This window comes from Chiloscyllium punctatum, chromosome 23, assembly GCF_047496795.1.
Source record: "Chiloscyllium punctatum isolate Juve2018m chromosome 23, sChiPun1.3, whole genome shotgun sequence".
Lineage (NCBI taxonomy): Eukaryota > Metazoa > Chordata > Chondrichthyes > Orectolobiformes > Hemiscylliidae > Chiloscyllium > Chiloscyllium punctatum.
In genome coordinates this window covers 60592895-60606377 of record NC_092761.1, presented here as the reverse complement: position 1 = coordinate 60606377, position 13483 = coordinate 60592895, and the positions used below count along the sequence as shown (strand labels likewise).

The 13483-nt window shown below is 42.7% G+C and overlaps 1 protein-coding gene across 2 annotated transcripts in view; it reads right to left on the bottom strand.

Moving 5' to 3' along the window:
• The window catches only part of LOC140494103 (arginyl-tRNA--protein transferase 1-like), a 67723-nt gene extending 54728 nt beyond the window's left edge, over positions 1–12995 (bottom strand). Inside the window, exon 1 of one of the 2 annotated variants that reach the window (XM_072593072.1) lies at positions 12498–12995. In XM_072593072.1, the coding sequence (XP_072449173.1) occupies positions 12498–12603 (106 nt within the window). In that variant the 5' untranslated portion in view covers positions 12604–12995. The remainder of the gene's footprint in view (positions 1–12497) is intronic. The other variant, XM_072593073.1, reaches the window with a different exon arrangement.
• Between the last annotated feature and the right edge of the window lie 488 nt (positions 12996–13483).

Genomic DNA, 13483 nt, shown 5'->3' with positions numbered 1-13483 from the left:
ATCTTGCAGTGCCTACCGTGACAGGGTTGTATGGAGTTGTCCTGAGAGCCGGGCAGTTTGCTACAAACAATGATCTGTTTGAGGTTTGGCGGTTGTTTAAAGACAAGTAGTGGAGGTGTGGGGAAGGTCTTGACGAGGTGCTCATCCTCCTTGATAATGTGTTGCAGGTCACGAAGAACATGGCGTAATTTTTCAGCCCCTGGGAAATACTGAACCACGAAGGGCACCCTGTCAGTTGCAGACGTGTCGGTCTCCTGAGGAGGTCATTACGGTTCCTTGCTGTGGCACGTCGGAACAGGCGGTCGAGGAGTTGGGCATCGTATCCCGTTCTTGTGAGGGCATCCTTGAGTACTCCAGGTGTCCATCATGTTCCTCCTCACCTGAGCAGATCCGGTGTATGCGTATGGCTTGTCCATAGGGGATGGCTGTTTTAATATGTTTTGGGTAGAAGCTAGAGAAGTGTAGCATTGTGAGGTTTGCGGTAGAGTGTGGTGCTGAGGTGTCTGTCCTTGATGGAGACGCACGTGTCCAAGAATGAGACAGACAGTCGAGAGTAGTCCATGGTGAGTTTGATGGTGGAATGAAACTTGTTGATGTCACTGTGTAGTTTTATCAGTGACTCCTCGCCATGGGTCCAGAGGAAGAAAATGTCATCAATGTACCTGGTGTACAATGTTGGTTGGAGATCCTGCAGAGAGAAGAAATCATATTTGAACCTGTGCATAAAAATGTTGACATATTGGGGTGCAAATTTGGTCCCCATGGCTGTTCCGTGTGTCTGGATGAAGAATTGGTTGTCAAAGGTGAAGACGTTATGATCGAGGATAAAGCGGATGAGTTGTAGGATGGTGTTTGGAGACTGGCACTTGTTGGTGTTGAGTACTGAGGCTGTTGCCACGATGCCATCCTTGTGTGGGGGATGCTGGTGTAGAGTGCGGAAATGTCTATTGTGAAAGAGGAATGTTCCCGGTTCGACTGGTCCGTGGGTGCTGAGTTTCTGTAAGAAATCCGTTAGTGTCGCGACAGAAGCTGGAGATCCCCTGTACAATAGGTTTCAAGATGCCTTCCACATAGCCAGAGAGATTCTCACACAGGGTCCCATTGCCCGACACGATGGGACGGCCCGGTGTGTTGGCTTTGTGTACCTTTGGAAGGCAGTAGAAGTCATCTACATGAGAAGTACGTGGGATGAGGGCGCGTAGGGAACTCTGAAGGACTGGATCCAAAGTCCTGATCAGTGTGTTTAATTCTCGGGTATGTTCTTTGGTCGGATCAGCTGGTAGTTGCCTGTAGTGTTCCTGGTTGTTCAGTTGTCAGTACACTTCCTTGCAGTAATCTGTTCTATTCTGAATGACAACGGCTCCTCCTTTATCTGCTGGTTTGATGACAATGTTGTGATTGGTTTTGAGAGCCTGGATGGCATTGCATTGTGAACGGGTGATGTTTTGCTCTACCTTGTGGGTACGGCTGATGAATCTGGCATTTATATATTTCCTGACAGTTTCAGCATACATGTCAAGCCCAGGGCAGCGGCCCTCCGGTGGGGTCCATGTTGACACCTTCTTTGGTCGCTCCCCTACAGATCCCTGTGATGACTGTTCCAGTTCATCAGTGGGCTCAGTGGGATCACTGCCAGCACCTTGAAAAGAATTCCCGGAGTCTCATTCGTCTGATGAACTTCTCGGTATCTGCTGCCGGAACCAACGGGTCTATTTTGGTGGTGGGGCAGAAGTTGAGACCCCTACTCAGGACTTTAATCTCTTCCGGTCGAAGGGTGTGGTCCGATAAGTTGACAATAGACTTCCCCGCAGTGATAACATTGTCTGTGGTTCCAGGGCGGGCTTTGCTATTACTGGTAAGAATGCCAAGCTTCTCCAGTTTTTTGTCCTTGGCGTGCATGTACATGGTGTAGTTTTGTCGCCTTGTCTGTTTGGCAATGTCTCATAATTGTCCTGATGTATCCTGTGTGCAGGCTGTGAGTGTGGACTCCATCTGAATTTCCAGGTTGTGGCGTAGAGTTGGTGCACGAGATGATTGAGAAGTTTACGAGAGGTGCGGTGGCAAAGTAAATCTGCATAGTCTGTGTTGTAGGTCGACCTAAGTGGGTTCGTGATCCGTAATCCTATCGGAATCTTTCCTGCTTGCCTGCATTCCTGTAGAAACTTGATGTCTGTGTCGATATGTGCAATCTTCTTGGAGATCCTCTCCACTTTAAGCCGGTGGTTAGTGGTGTTGATAGTAGTCATGATTTGGAGATGCCGGTGTTGGACTGGGGTGTACAAAGTTAAAAATCACACTTGCACATGAACCTCATGTCTGCTTTTGTGAGCTTTGCTCCATGCAGTTTGGCTGGCCCATTCCCCCTTCTTCCACCCCGCTTTAAAACAGTGTTTACATTTCAAAAGATACTTCATTGGCAGTAAACTGCTGTGCAGACATAATGGAAGCTGCTCTATAAATTCAAGTTGTTTCTCACAAATGTACGCACAGGTATAATCAATGGAAAGCTACTGAGGGTCAAAAGAGGTATTTTCTATGGGATTCCACCACACAGCTTCCCCAGATGACAGAGTGCAGATAGACTAGACTATGGAATGATCAATAATATCAGAGATTTATAAATAGAAGTGCTGAGTATTTTACAAAAGGATAATGATAAAACTTGCAATAGACAATGGTTTCACTACAGATAGGCATCCCATTTTAGAAAGACATCAAACTTCAGGGAATGAATAGCTTATAATTCTGATTAAATCTATCAAGAACAGTAATTGGCAATTATGAGAAAAGATGCAAATTACTGGGATTATTTTCAAGAAGAAAATGAAGGCACAGCAGAATCGGAGGCTTTTTGAATTAGCAAGACTTTTGGGAGGTAATAAGGAATTATATTTCCATTGGTTGTAAAGTCTAAGGGGTCTTCAATGTAAAAATGGACACAGTAAAAGAGTGTGATCAAGAGAAATGTGTTTTACAGAAGCAACTGTCAGAATACAGAATTGTTGGTCACAAAATAAAAAAGGAGTGTTGTAACATGTCATCATCATGACCAAAGGAATGTATGTGGCATAACAATGAATTGTTGAGAATGTTTGATACCCTATAACAAAAGGTACAATTGCGACCTTGCAATAAATCCAAAACAACTATGCACAAGAGGTCTCCATAATTTGGCCTGTCCTGCGGTCAAGAATGTGGTGCTGGGAAAGCACAGCAGGTCAGGCAGCATCCGAGGAACAGGAGAGTCGATGTTTCTGACATAAGCCCTCCATCGACTCTGATCTCCAGCATGTGCAGTCATCACTTTTTCCCCTATGTCCTGTGGTCAGAACTGCCTGTTAAAGATTCAAGTTCACGATTTTAAAAAGAGCAAGAAGCCCTTGTAGCATTCGGGCCCATATTTCTACACAGAGGTACTGAGACAAGAACAGCTCCTCAGATCTGGCCCAGCAATTAATCATTTAGGTCACAGATAAACTGTAATTCAATTTTGTTCTCTTCGTATCCCTTGATATTCTTACCAAGAAATCATCTATTAATCTCTATTTTGAAATTTTCAATTGATCCAACAGCCACAGTTGGAGATTCTTATTAGCAACTGCATCCAAGTGTGCTTTCTGCTTTTATTTCTGAATGACTGAACTCCATTCTTAAGATTGTGCCTTGTCATTCAGAGTGCCCCCAGCACAGGAAATAGTTTCTCTGTATCTGCATAATTTTATCATTTAAATGCTTCTCTTTCAACCAGCATCACACCTCAATTAGTTTGTGTTGTTGGTAGCAAAGCCCACACACACACACAAACTGGGTTTGGCCCATATGTCACTGGAATGCACACTAATTGTCATTGGGAAATGCAGAGAGGTCTTCTACAGCAAAGTTCCTTCCTTCAATTTCAATTAATGTGAGACACTTGGATAGTGTTATTGAGCAGAGACACCTCAGAGTTCAAGTACATAATTCTTTGAAGTTTGCGTCACATGTAGATAGGGTGGTAAAAAGGCATTTAGCAGGCTTGCCTTCAATGCTCAGCCCTTTGAGTATAGAGGTTGAGAAGTCATGTTGAGGTTGTACCAGGTAGTGGTGAGATCTCTTCTGGAATATTATGCCCAGTTCTGGTCACCCAGTTATAGGAAGGATATTATTAAGCTGGAGCTGGTTCAGAAGAGATTTACCAGGATATTGCAGAGTATGGAAGCTTTCAGTTATAAACAAAGGCTGGACACGTTAGGACAATTTTCACTGGAGCCTAGGAGTTTGCAAGGTGACCTGATGGAGATTTGTAAATCATGACAGGTACAGCTAGGGTTCATGGTAGGTACCTTTTCCCTAAGATGGGGATTTCAAGAGCATGGGATGTATTTTTAAAGTGAGAGGAGAGAGATTGTAAAAAAAAAGTGAGGGATTTGTACGTGGAATAAACTTCCTGAGGAAGGGGTGGATATGGGCACAGTTACATCATTTAGAAGACATTTAATAAGTACACAAATAGGAAGGGATTGGAAGGATATGGGCCAGGAGTAGGTAGACAGGAATAGTTTAGTTTGGGATTATGTTCAGCACGGACTAGTTGGACTGTTTCCTATGATTATCTCACTCCGCTGTAATGTAGGTTGGGGTAAACGCTTCCATGGTTTATGGAAGAAAGGCTTGCATTTATATAGCTCTTTTCACAATCACAGGATTAGCTAAAGCATGCACAGCCAATGACATTATAGTTAATATTGAAATGTGGGAAATGGAGCAGGTTAGCTTGTGCATAGCAAGCTTCCAATAGCAATGTGATAGTGACAGTATCAGCTGGTTTTACAGGTGCTGGCTGATGAGAGAGAGAGAGAGAGAGAGAGAGAGAGAGAGAGAGAGAGAGATTAGCCAGGAAGCTGGGGGAATTATCCTGCTATACTTTGAAATTGTACCCAAGACCTCGAAACCTCAGTTTTACTCAAGTCAGCACATCTGATTACTGAGGTAGTGCAGCACAATGCACTGAAGTGTCAGCCTAAAACATTGTGCTGAAATCTACAAGTGGGTCTTGAACGAATGGGTTTCTGTGCATTGTGTGACATTTTAACTCATTCAGCACAAATTCCCTTGCACGAAAATTTACCAATTGGATGATATAGGGTGACATTAGGGCAGCATGATGGCTTAGCGGTTGGCACTGCTGCCTCACAGCACCAGGGATCCGGTTCTATCCCAGCCTCGGACGACTGTCTGTGTGGAACTTGCACATTCTCCCTGTGTCTGTGTGGATTTCCTCCGGGTGCTCGGATTTCCTCCCACAATCCAAAGATGTGCCAGTTAGGTGAAATGGCCATGCTAAATTGCCCATAGTGTTAGGTGCATTAGTCAGAGGGAAATGGGGCTGGGTGGGATACTCTTCAGAAGGTTGGTATGGATTTGTTGGGCCAGAAGAGCTTGTTTCCACACTGTAGCAAATCTAATCTAATATAACATGTGGGCTCAGATGACATGGCTGTAATAAGAAGATCTCCATTGGAGGTAGCATGAAGTACCATGATCTAGTACTTATATATTTTAACTGATGATATTTCAGACACAGGCGAGACCCACCCCCCAAGAAAGACATACTTTTGACACCACAATGCGACTTTTATTCGCGATTATGAAGGAGGCCTGCACATCAACACCACCAAACTTAGTCAGAAGGTACAGTGACCAGGAGTATTTATTACAAATTTAGTGAGAATGCTTTTAGATAATGAGGAACAGGTTTGACTCATAAGAAATCAGCCATACCTTTCCCTCTCTTTCCATTGTGCTGCTGCTGGAAGCTTTCCTATCAAACATGAAGGACAAAGGGGGAATTAAACGAACAGAACAAACAAAATAAAATGTGCACTTAATGGAATCAGACTATAATAAATAACCAAAAGCATTTGGTTCCATCTGCACAGTTATCATATGGAAAAAAAGAGAGAGTGTGACGGAATAGAGTGGAGACCTATTTAAGCAGGCCAGGTTACCCACGATATACCCCAGGATTTGCAGAAAGACAGAGCAATTGCTGAATATAAAACAACCAGCATTCGTCCAGTTTACCAACCATCATCCAGGGAGTCATTTTTTTAAAAAATTCATTCATGAAATGTAGAGATCACTGGCTAGGCCAGCATTTATTGCCCACCACATTGCTGCAGGTCTGAAAATTCAATAGTAGGCCAGACCAAGTAAAGATGGCTGTTTCCTTCTCTAAAGCACATTTGTGAACAAGATGGGTTTTTCTGTCAATCAACGTTGGTTTCATGGACATTAGATTCTTAATTCCAGATTTTTAAATGGAATCCAAATTGCACCATTGGCCAAGGTGGGATGTGAACCAGGATCCTCAGGTCATCACTGGAGTTTCTGGATTAATAATCTAATGATAATGCCACTAGGCCATTGCCTCCCCCTATCTACTGCAGTAGAGAGTTGTTGACTATTTTTTGATAGGATGCCAAGAAAGTTCTTACTTATTGAGAGCTTTGAGTATCTGCAGTTCATTGCATTGTGCACTTATCACTTCTAGAGGTACCTAGTATCACAGATGTCAGTTTTCAACTAATTCGATTCACTCCATGTGATATCAATGAATGCCTGGAGGCATCAGATGCTGCTAAAGCTATGGGTCCTGACAACATTGCATTAATAGTACTGAAGACTTGTGCTCCATCATTTGTTGCATGCCTCGCCAAACACTTCCAAAATTGGCATCTACTCAACAATGTGGAAACTTACTGTGGTGTGCTTGATTCGGTAAAGAGCAGAACAAATCCAACCTTGCCAATTACTGCCCCATTGGTCTACTCTCAACCATAAAGTGATAGAAAGTATCATTAACAGTGCTATCAAGCAGCAACTGGTTCAGCAATAAGCTGCTCGCTGATGTTCAGTTTGGGTTCCACCAGGATCACTCAACTCCTAATCTCATTGAGCCTTAGCTCAAAACATGGACGAAACAGCTGAATTCCAGAGGTGAGGTAAGAGTGATTCTCACCTGCATTTGTCTGAGAATGGCCTCAAGAAGCCTGAGCAAAACTGGAATCAATGAGAATCATATCTAGCACAAAAGATGGCTGTGGTTGTTGGAGGTCAGTCATCTCAGCTCCAGGACACCTCTGCAGGAGTTTCTCAGGGACGTTTCTTAGGCCCAACCATCTTCAGCTGCATCTGCAGTGACCTCCCCTCCATCATAAGTTCAGAAATGGGAATGCTTATTAAAGATTGTGCAATGCTACTTCAGGTCCTGAAGAAAGGTTACAGCCAAAACAGCAACTTCTGCACCTCCTGATGCTGCCAGGCTTGCTGTGTTCTTCCAGCCTCCTGCCTGTCTTCCAAACCAGTCCTTTCCTGAATGCAGCAAGACCTGGGCAAGATCAAGGTTCTGGCTAGCAAGTGCTAAGTATGGACCGTCTGCAAAAAGTCAGAATCTAACCATTGCCCTTTGACATTCGATGGCATCACCATTACCGAATCCTCCACTACCAACATCCTGGGAGTTATCATTGATCAACAATTGACTGGTCTAGCCATAGACAGTGGCTACAAGTACATGTCAGCAACTAGATATCCTGCAACAAGTTATTTACCTATTGATTTCCCCAAATCCTGCCCATAAGATGATCAGGAGTCTGTCAAAAACTCGCCTGGATGTGTGCAATGCCCCAAATACCCAAGAAGCTTGACACTATCCAAGACAAAGCAGTCCGCTTGATTGGTACCACATCCACAAATATCCACTCCCTCCACCACCGATGCTTATCCAGAAGATAAGGTTTCTTAAGGGGTCCCTTCCAAACTCATGATCACTACCATCTAAATAAGGGAGTAGATGCTTGGGAACACTACCAACTGTAAGTTCCCCTCCAAGCTATTCAACAGCCTGACTTGGAAGTATATCCCTGTTTCTTCAGTGTCACTGGGCCAAAATCCTGTAACTCCGACCCTAATGGCATTGTGTACCTTCAGCAAATGGTCTACAACAGTTCAGGAAGGTAGTTCACCATCACCATGTCAAATGCAATCAGGGATAAGGAAAATAAAACCACCTGGTTCACTAATATCCTTTAGGGAAGGAAACAGATGTCTATATTTGGGTCTGGCCTACACCAATGTAGTTCCCCCTTACTACTGCCTCCAGGCAATTAGGAATGGGCAATAAATGCTGGCCTAACCACTGACATCCAGATCCCAAGAATGAATAAAAAATTTTAACAATTAACTGGGAGACCCAACATCCAGTGATACCTCCTGGTCTATTCAGCTGTTCAATGAGATCACCATCACTGACAAATAATGCCTGGATTGTATGTTGTACAGGAATATGAAAAGAAAATATGGCTAAATAAACATGATCCTAAATTTCACTACACCTTGAACTTGAAACATAAATGAAGCAAGAATGAGCAATCAGTCTAACACAGGCAGATTTAACCAGTAGTTTCAATAAACCCTTTGAACTCAATACAACTTGTGTACTCTGTTATAAATCAATGAGGTTGAGGAGAGACAACCATATGTCATTGAACAATGATGAAACATTACAAAGAACCATTAAAAAAATGTTTAAAATACAAATCAACTGAAGACATAAAACTCTACACTTTTCCCAACAAAACTTTTGTCCATCAATTTCAAAATTAAACAATGAACATTTTATTTTCTAACTATCAAAAGGAAATGTAATTCAAAACTTTGTTTCCTTTATTAAAGGATTTTGTATTTGACACAATATCTTTCTAATTTCAGACTTCATCGCTTTAATCATACTTGTAACTTAGAGCCAAAATATGGGGTATTTGTCTGTCACTACAGGAACTTTATGTTTGCAAGTGCAGAGTGGTCTTGTTCCCTTGCTTCTGGCTTATATAAAATGTACAGCAACTAGTTTAATCCCCCAGCTCAGTGGTTAAACTGGATAATTGCAGCAGTGACAGTGGACTGCTTCCTTTTTTGTGAATCAGGCTTTGATTCATTTTATACTGCAGAGTCTGCTCTGGGTGACCACAGGCACACAACAGAATTTTTTTTAAAGTCCACACTTGTGTAAGGTTGTGCAGATGTCTTTAATGATTTGTGGACATCAAAGCCAGGAATCTTTTACACTTGAATCAAAGCAGAAATTGCTGGAAAAGTTCAACAGCTCTGTCAGGATTTATGGAAAGAAATCAGAATTCCTTCCTCAGAACTTGACCCTAAATGTTAACTCTGATTTCACTCCATAGATCCTGCCAGACCTGTTGAGCTTTGCCAGCAATTTCTGGTTTTTGATTTACAGCATCCACAGTTTTCAATCTTTTACAGTAGGCCTTTAGTGGGTTTTTGCTTGGGATTTCTTGTGAACTCTACTCAGCTTTGAGTTTCATTGGAGATGAAAGTCATATTGGCAAAAGGTAAGGCTTCAGAAGGTCTTATAGTGCAGTGACACATTGGGGTCACTTGCCCTAATGAATGATGTGGTTTGGTAACAATGGGCAACATAGAAACCAACCCATTAGTCATGCATCATCTTATTACAGAGTACCAATTAGCAAGCAACTGAGGCATAGAAACCCCCAAGTACATGGGCCTATTTTTAGTAGCTAAGCTGCAATTAAAGTCGTTCTGCCTGGCGGAATGTGAAACAACCATAAAAGTTTCTGATAGCTCTTCAGCAATACTCAACACAGAGGCATGGATTTAAATATTGAATGGAGACAGAATTTGGCTTGGCTTCAATACTGCACTACAGTTCAATTGTCTATTCACACTCAACATGCGAGAACACAAATGGAAGGAGATTATAGTGCAGTGGTAACATTAACTGACCAGGTCCATGAATCCCGATGATGCAAGTTTAATTCTGACTCAATTAAAGTCAGATTTTTAAACTGTTGTTTAGAAAAATATCTAAAGAAGAAAATAAAACTGGTCTCAATATAAATCACAGTGAAAATATTGAATTGTTTAAAACACTGAAGTTCTCTAAAAGGAAGGTGACCTGACATGATTACCCTGTCTGGACCTCTATGTGATTCCAGTCCTCAACCAGTGTGGTTGAATCTGAACAGTGCTCTGAAATCCACTCAGGTGCATCCACTGTAATGCCAGACCAGGATGAAAGCTCACCATAGGAACATACATAGAACAGAGATCATGAGTAATCTACTTATGGCCTGTCCCACGTAGCCCCCATCTTTTTGTCATTTATATAAGTGATATGAATGTGAACATAGGAGGTATGCTTAGCAAGTTGACAGATGACACCAAAATCAGAGGTGTAATGCACAGCAAAAAATGATATTTCAGAATACAACAGATGGGCCAGTGGGCAGAGGAGTAGTAGATGGAGTTTAATTTAAGTAAATGTGAGGTGTTGCAGTTTGCTAAGGCAAATCAGGGCAGGACTGATGCGCAATGTTGTCGAAAAAAGAGACCTTGGGGTGCAGGTTCATAGTTCCTTGAAAGTGAAGTCGCAGGTAGATAGGATAGTGAAGCAAGCACTTGATATGCTTATCTTTATTGGTCAGTGCATTGAGTACAGGAATTGGGAGGTCATGTACAAGCCCCTGTTGAAATACTGCATTCAATTCTGGTCTCCGTGCTCTCAGAAAGATGTTGTGAAACTTGAAAGGGTTCAGAAAAGATTTACAAGAATGTTGCCAGAGTTGGAAGGTTTGAGCTATAGGGAGAGGTCGAATAAGCTGGAGCTATTTTCCCGGGAGCAGAGGCTAAGGGGTGATTGTGGTTTTGTTCGCCGAGCTGGGAATTTGTGTTGCAGACGTTTCATCCCCTGTCTAGGTGACATCCTCAGTGCTTGGGAGCCTCCTCTGACTTGTCTCAGCGTCTCTCACCCATAGGTATTCAAAGTTTGGGAGAAGATTTGTAGCTTGGGCGCTCGTTGTTGTGGTTCTGTTCGCCGAGCTGGGAATTTGTGTTTCGTCCCCTGTCTCGAATTCCCAGCTCAGTGAGCAGAACCACAACAACGAGCACCTGAGCTACAAATCTTCTCCCAAACCTTGAGCTAAGGGGTGATGTTATAGCGGTTTATAAAATCATGAGAGACAAGGATAGGATAAATAGACAAATCCTTTTCCCCAAAGTAGGGGAATCCAAAATTAGAGAGCATAGGTTTAACTTGAGAGGGGAAAGAGTTAAAAGGGACCTAAGGGCAACGTTTTCATGCAGAGAGAGATTATGTGTATAGAACAGACTGCCAGAGGAAGTGGTGGAGGCTGGTACAATTACAACATTTAAAAGGCATTTGGATGGGTACATGCATTTAAAGGGTTTAAAGGGATATGGGCCAAATGCTGGCAAATGGGACTGGATTAGGTCAGGATATCTGATCGACATGGACCAGTTGGATTGTAGGATCTGTTTCATGTTGAACAGCTCTATAGCTCTCTCACCTAATGAGAATCTAACTCAACCTTGAATTAATATAATAAGCAAGCCTCTACTCTGTCTGAGGAAGAGAATTCCACAGATTAGCAACCCTCAGAGAAAAAACGTAAATCTCCACAGCTCTGCCTCAAAAGATACATTTTTTTTTAAGATTTATCACCAGCTGGCCAATGCAACAAAAGGTGGGTACAAATGATAATGGCCCCACAACTTCAGATTTTAAAAAAATCAGGACATTAGGAGGATAGAGCGTGACAGACGACAGTATTAGACAGAAACGAATACCAAAACTGCTGTTCAGGGCTCAGCGAGGGCACTACTTGTATGACTGCCAACCAAGCCTCACTCCACACTGAAAATCTACAGCTCTCAAAGCTGGGGGGACACGATAGAACCACAACGGGAGTAATCCAAACATTCCAACGATGCAAATCCACTGCTTTGAAATAATATTTCATTACTTCAACCCATAGTTGAAATACAACCAGCAAATGTCAGTGGAACGCCATAAACCGTCATTCGCGTTTACTCTCGCGACAAAAAAGCACGTTCTCATGGAAACCTGGGCAAAAATAAAAATAAATAAGTACAAAAGAAAACACGGAAAATATTCTCGGCATTTCGCAGAGAGAGAGAGAAAAAAAATAACTCGAACTATGGGCGAAAGTCACTGCAGACTTCAGTTCCTATCTTGAAACGGATGCCAAAACAGAGAAGAGGACAGACAGTCTGAAGAAGAGCAACAGGAAAAGGTGAAGAACGAATCCTGTCATGTAGCAACTGAAATCAACAGGTCCACAAGCCCTAGGTACCGACAACCTGGTGTCATTAGCATGAGATAGACAGAATCTTAACAACAAGGGCAAATCCAGGCTGGCAAGCCAACAGTGACTGGAGCATTTTCACTTTCAGTGGTTGGACACATTGTGTTTGTTTCAAAATACAAAGTATCAAGTGAACAGATACAATTAGGTGGAACGATTGCTCGTCCATATTTTTTGGCTTGTAACTCCCACACATGATCCTTGTCCTGTTGACCAGACTTTTCACCGGGATTGGACCCCCAGCACCTCTCTCTCTCTCTCTCCCTGTCGGTCTGTGTCTCTTACCCTGAGCGCAGAAGGAGTCCTTCCCGCAGTAGCCACAAGTCCACGCCTCCAGGGGCGGACTGAGCTCCCCCGCCGGGGGGTTATGCCCGGTGCTGCTGGTTCCCATAGGGTTGGGGGAAGAGGGGGAATTGCCGGTATCACCCCATCCGCTTATTCCCCGGGCAGGATCCGGAGCCGGATACACATACACACACACACGCACATATCCACTGGCGAGGCAGACGCCAACCCAGCTTACTCCACTACTTCCTCATCCGTCCGACTGACGCTCACTGGAGTTCCAACCCCAAAGCTGTCAGCTCCAACACCCCTTCCCCCGTCCTCCAGGTCCTCAGAGACATGCCCAAAATGCAAATTTTCCAATGCATTTACTAATTTGCAGAGAGAAAGGAGCGACGTGCATTTATGTAGCGCCCTTAAGGAGATTCGAAGCCTGCTCAATCGGACAATATTTGCCACCCAATTACAGGCAGCTAACTCGAATTTTAGTCAGAGATCGGTTTTAAAGACAGACTTAAAGGTAAGGAAGCAAATTCCAGAATTGAAACTAGTTGGGGGTACCGCCCCCAGTGGCAGAAGATATAAACTGCAAATTCTAAAACAACCAAAATATTAACATGATTTTTTATGAAATATATTTTTGAAATAAAAAAATCAAAATATTAACAAAGAATGCATGTTGTAAGACAACAGTATTGAAAATGTAAAGAAGCACATCAGTGAAATATGGCCCTTTTTTTTGCCCTCAGGTTGTAAGTCTGCCACAGAATATATTTTGTCAATTGTAAGTCTATTCTTATCGACTGGATATAGCGCTGAATTTTATTGCAAATATTGTAATAATCAATTGAAACGTTTTTGACAAACTTTATTAAAGTCTACTTTGGAAGAAACAAAAAAAATAGTGTATTAACATTGTACTGAGGCTCCCCAAAGTGGAACATTGTGTGGAGAGAAGTCGAATTTTATTGCAGTCTGTAATTTAA